Source organism: Panulirus ornatus, chromosome 28, assembly GCF_036320965.1.
Source record: "Panulirus ornatus isolate Po-2019 chromosome 28, ASM3632096v1, whole genome shotgun sequence".
NCBI lineage: Eukaryota > Metazoa > Arthropoda > Malacostraca > Decapoda > Palinuridae > Panulirus > Panulirus ornatus.
Window position 1 is genome coordinate 13,564,714 of NC_092251.1, and position 14,023 is coordinate 13,578,736.

Genomic DNA, 14,023 nt, shown 5'->3' on the forward strand with positions numbered 1-14,023 from the left:
GTTAGAAGCAGTGAAAAGTTTTTATCGAGGATGTAAGGCATGTGTACGTGTAGGAGGAGAGGAAAGTGATTGGTTCTCAGTGAATGTAGCTTTGCGGCAGGGGTGTGTGATGTCTCCATGGTTGTTTAATTTGTTTATGGATGGGGTTGTTAGGGAGGTGAATGCAAGAGTCCTGGAAAGAGGGGCAAGTATGAAGTCTGTTGGGGATGAGAGAGCTTGGGAAGTGAGTCAGTTGTTGTTCGCTGATGATACAGCGCTGGTGGCTGATTCATGTGAGAAACTGCAGAAGCAGGTGACTGAGTTTGGTAAAGTGTGTGAAAGAAGAAAGTTAAGAGTAAATGTGAATAAGAGCAAGGTTATTAGGTACAGTAGGGTTGAGGGACAAGTCAATTGGGAGGTAAGTTTGAATGGAGAAAAACTGGAGGAAGTAAAGTGTTTTAGATATCTGGGAGTTGATCTGGCAGCGGATGGAACCATGGAAGCGGAAGTGAATCATAGGGTGGGGGAGTGGGCGAAAATCCTGGGAGCCTTGATGAATGTGTGGAAGTCGAGAACATTAGCTCCGAAAGCAAAAATGGGTATGTTTGAAGGAATAGTGGTTCCAACAATGTTGTATGGTTGCGAGGCGTGGGCTATGGATAGAGTTGTGCGCAGGAGGGTGGATGTGCTGGAAATGAGATGTTTGAGGACAATATGTGGTGTGTGGTGGTTTGATCGAGTAAGTAATGTAAGGGTAAGAGAGATGTGTGGAAATAAAAAGAGCGTGGTTGAGAGAGCAGAAGAGTGTGTTTTGAAATGGTTTGGGCACATGGAGAGAATGAGTGACGAAAGATTGACCAAGAGGATATATGTGTCGGAGGTGGAGGGAACGAGGAGAAGTGGGAGACCAAATTGGAGGTGGAAAGATGGAGTGAAAAAGATTTTGAGTGATCGGGGCCTGAACATGCAGGAGGGTGAAAGGCGGGCAAGGAATAGAGTGAATTGGATCGATGTTGTACACCGGGGTCGACGTGCTGTCAATGGATTGAATCAGGGCATGTGAAGCGTCTGGGGTAAACCATGGAAAGTTATGTAGGGCCTGGATGTGGAAAGGGAGATGTGGTTTCGGGCATTATTGCATGACAGCTAGAGACTGAGTGTGAACGAATGGGGCCTTTGTTGTCTTTTCCTAGCGCTACCTCGCACACATGAGGGGGGAGGGGGATATTATTCCATATGTGGCGAAGTGGCGATGGGAATGAATAAAGGCAGACAGTGTGAATTGTGTGCATGTGTATATATATATGTGTCTGCGTGCGTATATATGTGTACATTGAGATGTATGGGTATGTATATTTGCGTGTGTGGACGTGTATGTATATAGATGTGTATGGGGGTGGGTTGGGCCATTTCTTTCGTCTGTTTCCTTGTGCTACCTCGCAAACGCGGGAGACAGCGACAAAGCAAAATATATATATATATATATATATATATATATATATATATATATATATATATATATATATATATATATATATATATTATTATTATTTTTTTAATTATACTTTGTCGCTGTCTCCCGCGTTTGCGAGGTAGCGCAAGGAAACAGACGAAAGAAATGGCCCAACCCCCCCCATACACATGTATATACATATGTCCACACACGCAAATATACATACCTACACAGCTTTCCATGGTTTACCCCAGACGCTTCACATGCCTTGCTTCAATCCACTGACAGCACGTCAACCCCGGTATACCACATCGCTCCAATTCACTCTATTCCTTGCCCTCCTTTCACCCTCCTGCATGTTCAGGCCCCGATCACACAAAATCTTTTTCACTCCATCTTTCCACCTCCAATTTGGTCTCCCTCTTCTCCTTGTTCCCTCCACCTCCGACACATATATCCTCTTGGTCAATCTTTCCTCACTCATTCTCTCCATGTGCCCAAACCACTTCAAAACACCCTCTTCTGCTCTCTCAACCACGCTCTTTTTATTTCCACACATCTCTCTTACCCTTACGTTACTCACTCGGTCAAACCACCTCACACCACACATTGTCCTCAAACATCTCATTTCCAGCACATCCATCCTCCTGCGCACAACTCTATCCATAGCCCACGCCTCGCAACCATACAACATTGTTGGAACCACTATTCCTTCAAACATACCCATTTTTGCTTTCCCAGATAATGTTCTCGACTTCCATACATTCTTCAAGGCCCCCAGGATTTTCGCCCCCTCCCCCACCCTATGATCCACTTCCGCTTCCATGGTTCCATCCGCTGCCAGATCCACTCCCAGATATCTAAAACACTTCACTTCCTCCAGTTTTTCTCCATTCAAACTCACCTCCCAATTGACTTGACCCTCAACCCTACTGTACCTAATAACCTTGCTCTTATTCACATTTACTCTTAACTTTCTTCTTCCACACACTTTTCCAAACTCATATTTATATATATATATATATATATATATATATATATATATATATATATATATATATATATATATATATATATATATATATATATATATATATATATATATATATATATATATATATATAAGTATAGGCAGACAGTGTGAATTGTGTGCATGTGTATATATGTATGTGTCTGTGTGTGTATATATATGTGTACATTGAGATATATGGGTATGTGTATTTGCGTGTGTGGACGTGTATGTATATACATGTGTATGGGGGTGGGTTGGGCCATTTTTTTCGTCTGTTTCCTTGCGCTACCTCGTAAACGCGGGAGACAGCGACAAAGCAAAACAAATAAATATGTCATATGTATGTATACGTTGAAAGGTATAGGTATGTATATGTGCGTGTGTGGGTGTTTATGTATATCAGTGTGTATAAGGGTGGGTTGGGCCATTCTTTTATCTGTTTCCTTGCGCTACCTCGCTAACGTGGGAGACAGCGACAAAGTATAATATATATATAATATATATATATATCCCATCATAATCGCCATTCTCCACATTAGCAAGGTAACGTTAAGAACAAAGGACTCACCTTAGAATCTCCTCACTTGACTCCCTTTTCTGTCATTTTTTTTTTTTTGAGAGGTGAGGGGTGTGGGTAGTTAGAAATAGAAGAGGAGGACTTTGAACCCCCCCCCCCCACTCCCTCCCCTTTCAATCGCCTTCTATGACACGCAGGGAATACGTGGGAAATTTTCTTTCTCCCCTATCCCCAGGGATTTTATATTTGTTGCAACTTCATCTCGGAGAGGTTAGCACGGACTTCAATCTATCGCGGCTTTGATGATATGAATTATAGATAGATAGATAGATAGATTGATAAATAGATAGATAGATATACAGAAAGATAGATAGATAGATGGATTGACAGATATATAGAAATATATCAAAATTTAATCATATAACCTTACGACCCATTTTGTAGGACTTATGCATCTGCAAGTCTGCGCTGCAAGTGGTACCAGGGAAATGAGAGGTTCCTTTACAGTAAGTTCTTCGACTCGATAGCACTCCTTATATCCACTGACAATTATGAAACCTCGGGACGATAACTTTTGAAAGGCTGTTGAGCCTCGTGCTGGTAGAGTCAGCTAAGAACTGCTTCCTCTTTCGACCAGACATCCAAGCAAACTCAAAAAGATATGTACCTTGGGGGAAGACTTTTGTTTTTGTTCCACTGGACTATAATTTACAGGTCTGTTGCCTGTGTTGTGGTTCGCCTCGCTAGGTCACCAGCCCAGTGGCATCAAGCACCGTATTACTTACATACCAACGGCTTATCTGCTCCAGGCAAAAAATTAATCAAAACAGTGAGTGGTCTTTATGCTAAATGTACTGTAATGTGTTATCAATATGATGCTGTAGTAGAAAATACAACAGATCCTGGTAAACCTATACCGTCACAGATTGAAGCATCTCCTTTGGCGTCCATGAAAGCGAATGCCAATGTGTTCCTTGATGCTTTCTCCAGCCCCCGCTACTGTTGTTGACCCTAAAATGGAATGAAAACAAATATTTCTCCAGTTGATATGTCTTTTATTGTAAATATTGCTCATATTGCTTCAGTAATAGTGGATTATATATTCAATGCTGCTTCAGTCACAGTTACTGCTATCATTGATGGTGCTTATGCAAAGGCTGACAATATTTCTAGAAAAAGAGGAACAGAAACATTATCTTCTAGTACTACTTCTACTACTACCACGACTGCTACATTACTTAAAGCTTAGATGCCTACTAGTGTTGTCATGTACATATGATAATCTTAATCATGAAATTCTACGAGAGAGAGAGAGAGAGAGAGAGAGAGAGAGAGAGAGAGAGAGAGAGAGAGAGAGAGAGAGAGAGAGAGAGAGAGAGAGAGAGAGAGAGAGAGAGAGAGAGAGAGAGAGAGAGAATTCACGTATCAAAGTGCAGGATGGGCAAGCAATTTTCGTACCAAGTATTTCCCCATCCATGGACTGTAATGAACCCGCATATTCAGGTCGCTACTAAAACTTCCATCCAGGTCACTACTGAACCCTCCAGCCAGGTCAGTACTGAACCCTCCTCATCATGATGTAGGAACCTAAAGCTAAACATTCGACCTTATCTTCACAACACGATCATGTAAGGTCACTTGCGTATTGTGTCACTCTTGACCTTCACCTTGAACTTCATAAGCTGCGAGGTGATTGGTTGTTAATTACCTTGACAGGTGTATCCATAGACTACCCTCATTAATGCCTCAGTCTCACCCAACCTCGCATCAAGTATGAGTTACCATCAGATCTGTGCACGGATGAAGCATGACCGAGGATGATTTCATATTTTTTTTTGCTCGGTTCATCTTTGCGTGACCACCTGCCTGCAGAAGATCAGACGAGGCGTGGTCTCCCAGGCGTGGTGTTCTTCCCTCCAGCTGTTGCTATATAAGACCAGCCCAGGCCCAGGTCTACGCCACATAACGCCCTAACTTACTGCAGCAAACACCTCACTGCAGCCCTATGGTGGTGGCTTCGTTCCTGACTCCCTAGCTGAACTTCACCTCGTCTTCACCTCCTATGGGAAGTATCTCAGCTCTCAGTCTAAGATCCTCTGACATATAGTCCTGCCACACGTCTTCATACACTTCTCAGCAACGGCAGCGTCCCCGTTCCACCTCCTCCACATCATGAAGTGTTCTGTGAGTTGTCACCCTATTATGTGTCAAATATTGAAAAATCATTAACTAATTTAGGTATGTTTATCATTCATAAAGATCATTTTCCTTTGAACTGGATTAATCTTGGTTATCTGCCGTCTCTGACAACCCAACAATGGGATGATTCGTTATGATTATAATAATATTATGGTGCTCAACAACACGAGTGTTGACAGGACTCGAATACATAGCTAAAAATGATCCCTAAGTCATCAGCTTCAGGACTCTATAGGATTAATGTTTTGACGAAAAACAAAGAACTCTAATGACATTCCCACAGTCAAAAACCTTCCACACCCACGTACACCTACTGTGATACGCATTAGTGCGTTGTGTACAGTACAAACCCACTGACACATGTGGGAGGGTCTTGTATGCAGCGCGGACTTCTTAGTACATTTGTGATAGTGTTGTATGCGTGCAGCGCAAAACCACTGACACAAGCGTAAGTAACTTGCATAAAGCGCAGTTCCTTCGACGCAAACACATTGTCACATTTGTAAGTGTGCCGCATACAGTGCAGACTCGTTGGTGCTTGTATGAGGGTGTTACGCGCAGCGTGAATCCAACAAGTCCCACCAGCTGTGAAGGTGATCAGAGTCCCATAACGATGATCACAGGAATATTGTTCATGACTGTCTTAATATGATACAAGAGATGAGGCTCAAAAGAACAAGAAAATTAATTCAGACTCTTCCTTTATGTCAGTCTGAGAGTGTTTGCAACGCAGAGAAAAAAAAGTTGCTTGCAAATTGCCACAGAGACTCTTTCATCCTCTACACATCAACAACACTTGAGGCATTCAACCAGGAAGTCGACAACTCCTTTGATACATCTTTCTAAAAAGATATATTTTCTGTTTTAAAGGAACTGTATACTTGTTTGTGACGTACCAGTATCTCTGATCATTCGAGATGCCATATTTCATGGCTGTATGTCAAGTCACAGGAGAGAATTATGTTAACGTAGCCACTGCCGGTTCAGCTCATTCGACAAAAAGAAAATCGTGATTGTTATCCTCAAATGATAAAGATATATGTTCCACCTGAGTTACGGTCTTCTCTTTCTCCCTGACCAGGTTGTTGTGGCTCTGATGGCCTTTGTGGCCCTCGCAGCTTCCCGCCCTGACACTATCCTCGACTTCGAAGGTAGCGAACACCAACACACACAGAGGGGCGACGCCGGGGACAAGGTCGAGGGTTCCTACAGGTGAGGCAACGTCAAAGTTTTCCATAGACAAGTGAAATGTAAACTCTCACTGGTGGGGTCCCACCGATGAATGACGGTCAAGACTTCCCTCACATGAGGGCTGCCGCAGGTAAGTGAAATGAATGTTTTCAAAGTTGGGTCGAGTTTGAGGATCTCAGCAGTTGGCTGCCGGTCTAGGATTCCTACTGTTGAGTCATGGTTCTAGGTCACCTAAAGGTCAGTGGGTCAGTAATAAAGGGTCTTACAAGTGAGCTAGGGACAAATGTTGAGTGCAGATCGAGAGCTCTAAAGTGTAGTTACATACTGAGGGTTCCTGAAGGTAAGTGAAATAAGTGCAATATCGAGAGCTCTCAAGATCAGAAAGTATTGCACATACCTATGACTATATAGATACCTAAGCCTCTTAAAGACAAAAAGAAAATTCACTAACTGTCGATCGCTTCTATGTGTATATCATGGTCAAGAGCTCTTTACTGTGTCAGATGAAGTCTCACAGAAAAGAGTAGAAAAACCTTCCTGCAGAGGAAGAATGAGGCCAATGAGGTTTGCTTTAGCTAAGGAGTAGATATCATAAATGTCTTAGAAGTGATTTAGAAGGAGGTCTTTGTACCAATTATCCCTAGTCTCTCTCTCTCTCTCTCTCTCTCTCTCTCTCTCTCTCTCTCTCTCTCTCTCTCTCTCTCTCTCTCTCTCTCTCTCTCTCTCTCTCTCTCTCTCTCTCTGTTTGGAGAACAAATCTAAAGCAAATGACGCAGGTTGACAACATCACGCATGTTCCAGCTGGACGTCTCCTGAAGGTGTGGAGTTCTACGTCAAGTACGTGGCTGACAAAGACGGCTACCGTGTGCTGGACTCAAATGCCATCCCCGTGAGCATTTATGGCGCCAGGGCTGATGGCAACCAGGGCTCCTTTGCTGACTATGTGGTGGAAGGATGACGATGATGACCACCCCTGAGAAGCGAAAATGACCCCAAAGAAATAAGTCGAGTTGAGGAGTATGACTTAGTGAAACGAGAAGACCTGCTCCCTGGTGGCTTGCTGAGACCTAAACTGGAACTTCCTAATTTATCATTAGCTGTTGTACTTTGACATAGTAATAGTTGCGTATGTCACTTGTAATTAAGTTTGTAGTCAATAGGTTTTGTGGCGAATAAATCAAGAGAATGAAACGTGAAATGGTATTCTTATCCATATATTTCAGTTTTGTTTTGAGTTATGTGTTCATAGATTATTTTCAGCCACCTGGACCCTCATACTTGAGAATTTCACAGATGAAAATGCATATTCTCATACTTTCTGGAAATGTGAGCAATGAAAAGACTTGGAATCGTTGCTGCAAACTATCTAATATTTTCAGGGCAAAGTTTTAGCTGCAACATCGTAGAGGTCTCTCCCTCCGCAAAGTAGTTCACGCTATCTTGTGACCAGGTAGAGTACAGCCTCGTAGCTGCTGGAGTTCTATAAGTGGGATCTTGGGGATCAGATCAAAAGCCAGGCTTCACTACATCATCTTGACTTCGCCCTCGACATTACTGACCCTTAATGAAGATGAATCTTAACCTGATTCTTGCTGGTCAGGTCGAGTGTCATCTTTACTGCACTTTCGACACCAATGACCTTAATTAACATGACACATGTTTCAGCTCAAAAGCTATCTTCACTAAATCCCAGACATCAGTAAAAATGCGTTTGACCTAACCCTTTCCGGTCAGGTCAAACACATCATCATTAAACCAAGGTTAGATTACAGATTTTTAGAGAGAAAATTATATAATGGAAATGATGAAATTAAAAGAGAAAAATCGCAAACACTGTTCCCTTCTCACTATGATGTAACTAGTCTGAGGTGATATCTTAGACCGTAACGCCTATCGTAACACAGACAACTGTGTGGGTCCTGGACATGCCTGATGATGGTTCCAGGAGGCCCAGCGCACCACTTCACTGGCTGCAGGTCGTCATAATGACAGCATTCAATGTCATGGTTGTCTTGACATTTGAGACGACAAGTCCAGTGACAGGATAATGCCACCATCAGGCTTGGCCTCATGGCGCAGGTCATCAAATAAGAACAGCGCTGAAGAGAGGAAAATGTAGCATCTTTGACAATGAAATGCATGTTACGTTGGGTGCTTGTGTCAGGGAGTCGTGCATGGTTGCTCACCTGTCATGGGTATAAGGCAGGAGCAGCTGCTGGCAGCCCCCGTCACCTCCCTCACGAAGACGATGCCTACATGAAAGACCTGTTGGTGAGTATCTACAAACACTGGCTTGGTATTTACTGCCTCTTTTCTCAAATGGATCTTAGGTCTTAGTTTTCACTGAGTTTATTACGTGTTCTTATTTTAATTCCGTCATGAATGATACATCGATGATCATAACAGTTGCCTACATACGTAGTGAGGGAGTGTATTGTTGACTCCCAGTTATGAGAGGATCAGCTGACACAACATTTTCCTGGCCAACGAGCCCAAGGAATGACACTGAGGCGTGGCAGGAGGGCTGACACTCTTTTCTGTCAGTCAGAACAGAGACAGAAGTTCTCGGGTGTCCTGCTGGTGTTGACATTGCCCCACCGTAACATGGTTTTCGCTATTTGTCACGATGGCGTTTTCTCTTCCTAACATTTACCTGACGAAGCAAAATTTTTATGCGTGTCTTGAGTTTGTCTCTGCGTCACTCTGTAGATCTTGGCGTTACTGGGGGCGAATGGCCGTGACCGCCTGGTATGCATGGTCAGGTCCAGGGAAGAGTGACCCTCAACGCCCCTCAACGCTTGCCACACAACCTCTTTTCCTCTCTGGGACACTTGACTCAGTGACGCTGAGGTGACGCTGCTAATGATAATGATGAGGCTGATGATGAAGGTAATGACTGTGATGAAGACCATGTTACTAACGACAGCACGCAGGATGGTGACACTAACGATAGTGACAATAGTAATGAAGATGATGATGCTAAAGACAGTGATAATGACACTGCCTCTGAGGAGAAAACAATAGCATCATTGATGAGAGTAAAAACACAAGTCATCCAGTCATGAAGACAATACCAGCCTGAGGGTAAAGCACAAAAGTGTGGCTAAAGATGACGATCAAGGCAACACCAGTAGGGATGGTGACAGTAGAGAAAACAGGTGCCCAGATGATAACGACTATGACAACGATATCTCGTGGAAGAGGAAGGCAGTTGGGTCACACCTCTACTGCTACAGGCCGACCTCTGCTGCCGACACATGACAGGTGAGGTGCAACAGGCGACATCCACCACCACTGTTGCTTCCGTCCTCCATAGATGGCTCCATCATGATACTTGGTTATGCCACAATCTCTCCACTTCCTTCCTTTTAAAAACGATCCAGTTGCCAATATGTGTGAAATCCTTTTCATAAGTTATATTACCAACGTAATTACATATCTATTTTCATAATAGTTTACTGACTGTATTACCAATTGTCTAATTACCATGTTTCTCTTTTCTGCTCTGTCCAACGTGGGTTTAGACCCTTTAAACTCCATCATTTCCATTTTAGTGTTAAACAGATTACGAACCGATGAAGACATCTCTCATTGCTCCACATGGTCGAGGTTACCGACACATCTGCAGTGAAAAAGGATAAGTTAATTGTTCATAGGAAACAGAGAGAGAGAGAGAGAGAGAGAGAGAGAGAGAGAGAGAGAGAGAGAGAGAGAGAGAGAGAGAGAGAGAGAGAGAGAGAGAGAGAGAGAGAGAGAGAGTCACTGGAGAAATAAACACAGAAGCTCCAAGCTTTCGGCTGTATTCCATGTCATTTTCAAGGATACAGAGCCAGCATGAACAAGAAAACATACACAATACCAGACTTCAACACAGCTGAGGAAACAAGGAACAATTGCTCTGAGAAACACGGAAAAGTTGACCAGAACAGTGAAGTGACCCGTCCCTCAACCTGGCCAAAAGGAAGTTGGATCAGCTACTGTCTACTTAATTTTCCCACATTTCATCATGAAATATCATCAAGGTTATACTCTCCCTCATTCATGTCAAAGTGCTGTTAACTGTGATAAGGAAAGGATTCAACAATAAACGTTTCTGTTAGTGATGCACAAGGGTAAACAGTTATTGACTCCACATCGGAGGTGAATAATCTTCCATATGTCTGAATATTGCTTTTGATTCCGAATCTGTCTTTACAGAATATTCTGCTGCTGAATCCTCTCGTTTAAAGATTTACCCGTTTGGCAAATTACGCTTCTCTTTATAGACTTTGCAAAGAACAGAGCAGACACCTGATTTTTCCTTAAACAATGGTCCGTTCTTCATTAAGGAATTCCTTATGGTGTTTTCATATCTGAAAACAACATTAATGTTAAGTCGTTTCAAAATACAACATTTTTAGATGACATAACATGAAATCAAACAAGAAACTTGTTAAGGAAGATGTGAAAAGGTATTTTTGTGGTGGATGAATGGAATGATACGATTGAAAACAAGCTTGCTATAGACAAAGCACAAAAAGATCTTAAAGCGGTGCGTGAGAGCAGAGTATATCAAGAGATGTGGCTCCACAGGTGTGCACAATGCCCTTCCCGCACAGTACAAATAGGTAATCACATACACGAGTCAAACACTACACACGAGACGACGTCTAAACCTGTCTGAACTAGTTTTTATCGTCTGATTATGTATATCCAAGACTCGGCACGAAAGAATTTCCACTTACAAGTTCAACTGTAACACTGCTGCTGCTATTGCTGTTGCCTCTGTACATGCAAGCTGTTGTCGCATCTATATGTAATAGATGCCTTCCATGTGTTCATACATGATATTAGATATTGGAAGGTTCTTTAATATTACAGTTCACTGACTTCAGCGGCACGCGATTGTGCTGCCATTGTTGCTTATACTACATGTCTGACGCCTGCAGACATACAGGCAGACAGACAGATAAATAGGAAAACATTTTATCTTTACGAGACAAATCATGCGTCATCCCGTTCGTGCAGTACATATGAACATATGAGCGACTTTACTTCTTTAATTGTTATTCAAAGAGGTTTAAAAAAGAATGGTTGGGATTTCATTTCTAATCTTTATTTAAATTAGATTCATTGATTGTCGAACAATACAATGGAGGAAAAGTAAAGGCTTCCATGTCAGTGTTCTCTTGTTTGCAATCAGTTCAGTGAGAGTTCACTATACAATTACACAAATTCTCTATCTAATGATTTGAATCATGTTATGAGCCTGTCTGTAGTGTTCTGTAATTATACTAATAAGTTTAACATCTGTACTATTTCATTCACTAATGATAATACTAAATATTAACAAAGGTTATGGAATACTGAGTTTGTCTAAGGCACACAAAGATTAGAGACTACGTCAGGCTCTTTGGGTGAGGAGGAGAGTGAAGGACACCTGCTGTTGATCTTGGCATCACCCGCTGCAGGAGTTAATAACCTTCACCTCCTTCATAGTCAGCGAAAGAGCCCTGGTTGCCATCGGCTCTGGCGCCGTAAGAACTGATGGGGATGGCATTGGACTCCAGCACGCGGTAGCCATCCTCGTCAGCCACGTATTTAACGTAGAACTCCACACCTTCAGGAGACGTCCAGCTGAAAAGTACATAATGTTGTCAACTTGCACAGCTCGGTCTCTTATCAGGACCAACTATCAGGAACAATTTAACGGAGAGAGAGAGAGAGAGAGAGAGAGAGAGAGAGAGAGAGAGAGAGAGAGAGAGAGAGAGAGAGAGAGAGAGAGAGAGAGAGAGAGAGAGAGAGAGAGAGAGAGAGAGAGAGAGAGATTATAAACAAATGAAAACTGTGCCAATCCCTTGGAAACCTACGAAAAGAAGAGCTATACTAGAACCCTTCAACCACCGCTCATCTGTAGACCCTTGACGTATATTCCTTCCTGTAGGAGGCACTACATGTTGACTCACAAGTGGGATACTGATGCTCATTTGTCTGAAGAAGCTGCCTCATCGTCAGGAGCCCTTAACCCTGAATCATATCGAAGAACTTCCGACCTAGTCAGCTGTGCAGCGCCTTCTTGACGACCCATCTGCAGGAACACTCGACCTCGACTCACTTATCAAGCGCTACGATTTAAAAACAGTCGATATATACTTACCCTCAGTCTCTCTAGAACCTTGCCTCACCTGTTGGGTTCCATTGCCTGAAACCGTCAACCCATAATCTGGACCCACCTGTAGTAGCCCTCGACTTGGTCCCCGGCTTCGCCCGTCTGTGTGTGTTGGTGTTCGTCGCCTTCAAAGTCGAGGATAGTGTCGGGGCGGGAGGCCACGAGGGCCACTAGAACCATCACAATTACAGCAATCTGGCCGAGGGAAGAGAGGAGGCATCTTAGTCCACCGGTAACAAAACATGTATCGTGTATGAAGTAAAAATTTTCCGTCTTCTCGGATTCTGACAAGATTCTATCAGCTTGTAATCATTACTGCCCTTCATGTTATGGTTTAGCAGTGACGCTGTTTATGTTGCTTTGAGAAATCATGGATCCAATGTACATAGCAAGTATTGGGTTTAGTTTTAGTAGGATCTGATATACATATAGACATAAAGAACGTAATAAGATCTCTCTGTGTGCTGTCCAGTAAACTGTTGACACATATCAGTTGTCTGACTGAGTCACATGATGACTATGACGGCGGCTTACACAGTATTTCATGATGAGCGAGAAATGGCGGCCAGCTGCAGGAGCTGTGTTGACTGCTGTGGGAAAGACGATCCCACTGTGGCAAGACAGTGTTGAGGTGTGGATGGATGATCCCGCCGTGAGACTGATAGATCCGCTGTGACAGAACTGTGCCGTCGAGCTGTGGAGTGGATGTTCCCGCTAGGAGATCCGTGAGATGGATGATTAAAGTTGTGGTATGGATGATCCCGACGTGGGAGTCAAGATCGGCCAACACCTGTAGAGTTATAGAGAGGATGTGTTTGCTGTAGGGGGTGAGGGAGTGTTATGATGCAGACCTGGGCCTCGGTTGGTCTTATATACCAACGCAAAGGAGGAAGACCACGCATGGAAGACCACGCCGCATCGGTCTGATCTGTCGGGGAAAAGGTTTATCTTTCTGCTTCAGTAAAGAGACATTAGTTATGTATATGAGGTCTCTTGCGATTCGTACTTGAGGAAGACATAGGTCTGGGATGGTGGTCAGTGGCAGCTAGACACTATCTCATCAGTGATCAACATTTTTCATATAGAGGCTCAATCAGCAGAAGATGTAAAGGTCAGAAACGAAACTTGAAACAATCGGTGTTGACCTCATTGCTAGTGTGATTATAAGAGCAAGCATATGGCCACACAAGTACTGTTTAGTTCATTACTACAATTGTGAAACATCACATGTTGAAAAGTCGGATGGGGATGTATGTTAGACACGGATTCCTTGTTTAACTGTCGTTATTTCATGCAACCCTAAGACTCTTTCTGTGGGGTTCCTGTAACTTACGGGTTGTTTTGCAGTCATTAATAGGGAAATGATGGACTCATTCGGAGTGAGAAGTTCTGCAGCGAAATTGTAACCACAGCGATGTAACCACTAGAGGGCGCAGTCCAGTGAAACGTGAAGTGTTTTAGATACCTTGGAGTGGACATGACAGCGAATGCAGACATGGATGCAAGAAGTGGGTCACAGGGTGG

The 14,023-nt window shown here is 43.1% G+C and overlaps 1 protein-coding gene across 1 annotated transcript; it reads right to left on the bottom strand.

Moving 5' to 3' along the window:
- Window positions 1-11,432: 11,432 nt before the first annotated feature.
- On the bottom strand, window positions 11,433-13,339 carry LOC139757730 (uncharacterized). The gene is made up of 3 exons (XM_071678482.1): window positions 13,034-13,339; window positions 12,564-12,694; window positions 11,433-11,967 (listed from the first exon to the last, which is right to left on the bottom strand). Exons 1-3 carry the CDS (start codon window positions 13,043-13,045, stop codon window positions 11,805-11,807), a joined length of 306 nt encoding a protein of 101 aa, XP_071534583.1. The 5' UTR covers window positions 13,046-13,339; the 3' UTR covers window positions 11,433-11,804.
- Window positions 13,340-14,023: the final 684 nt, after the last annotated feature.

What these genes read in the sequence shown, in the direction of transcription:
- LOC139757730 (XM_071678482.1), bottom strand. An exon ending in CAAGTCGAGGGCTACTACAG is followed by an intron (nt 11,968 to 12,563) that starts GTGGGTCCAGAT and finishes TGTACTTTTCAG; the next exon opens with CTGGACGTCTCCTGAAGGTG.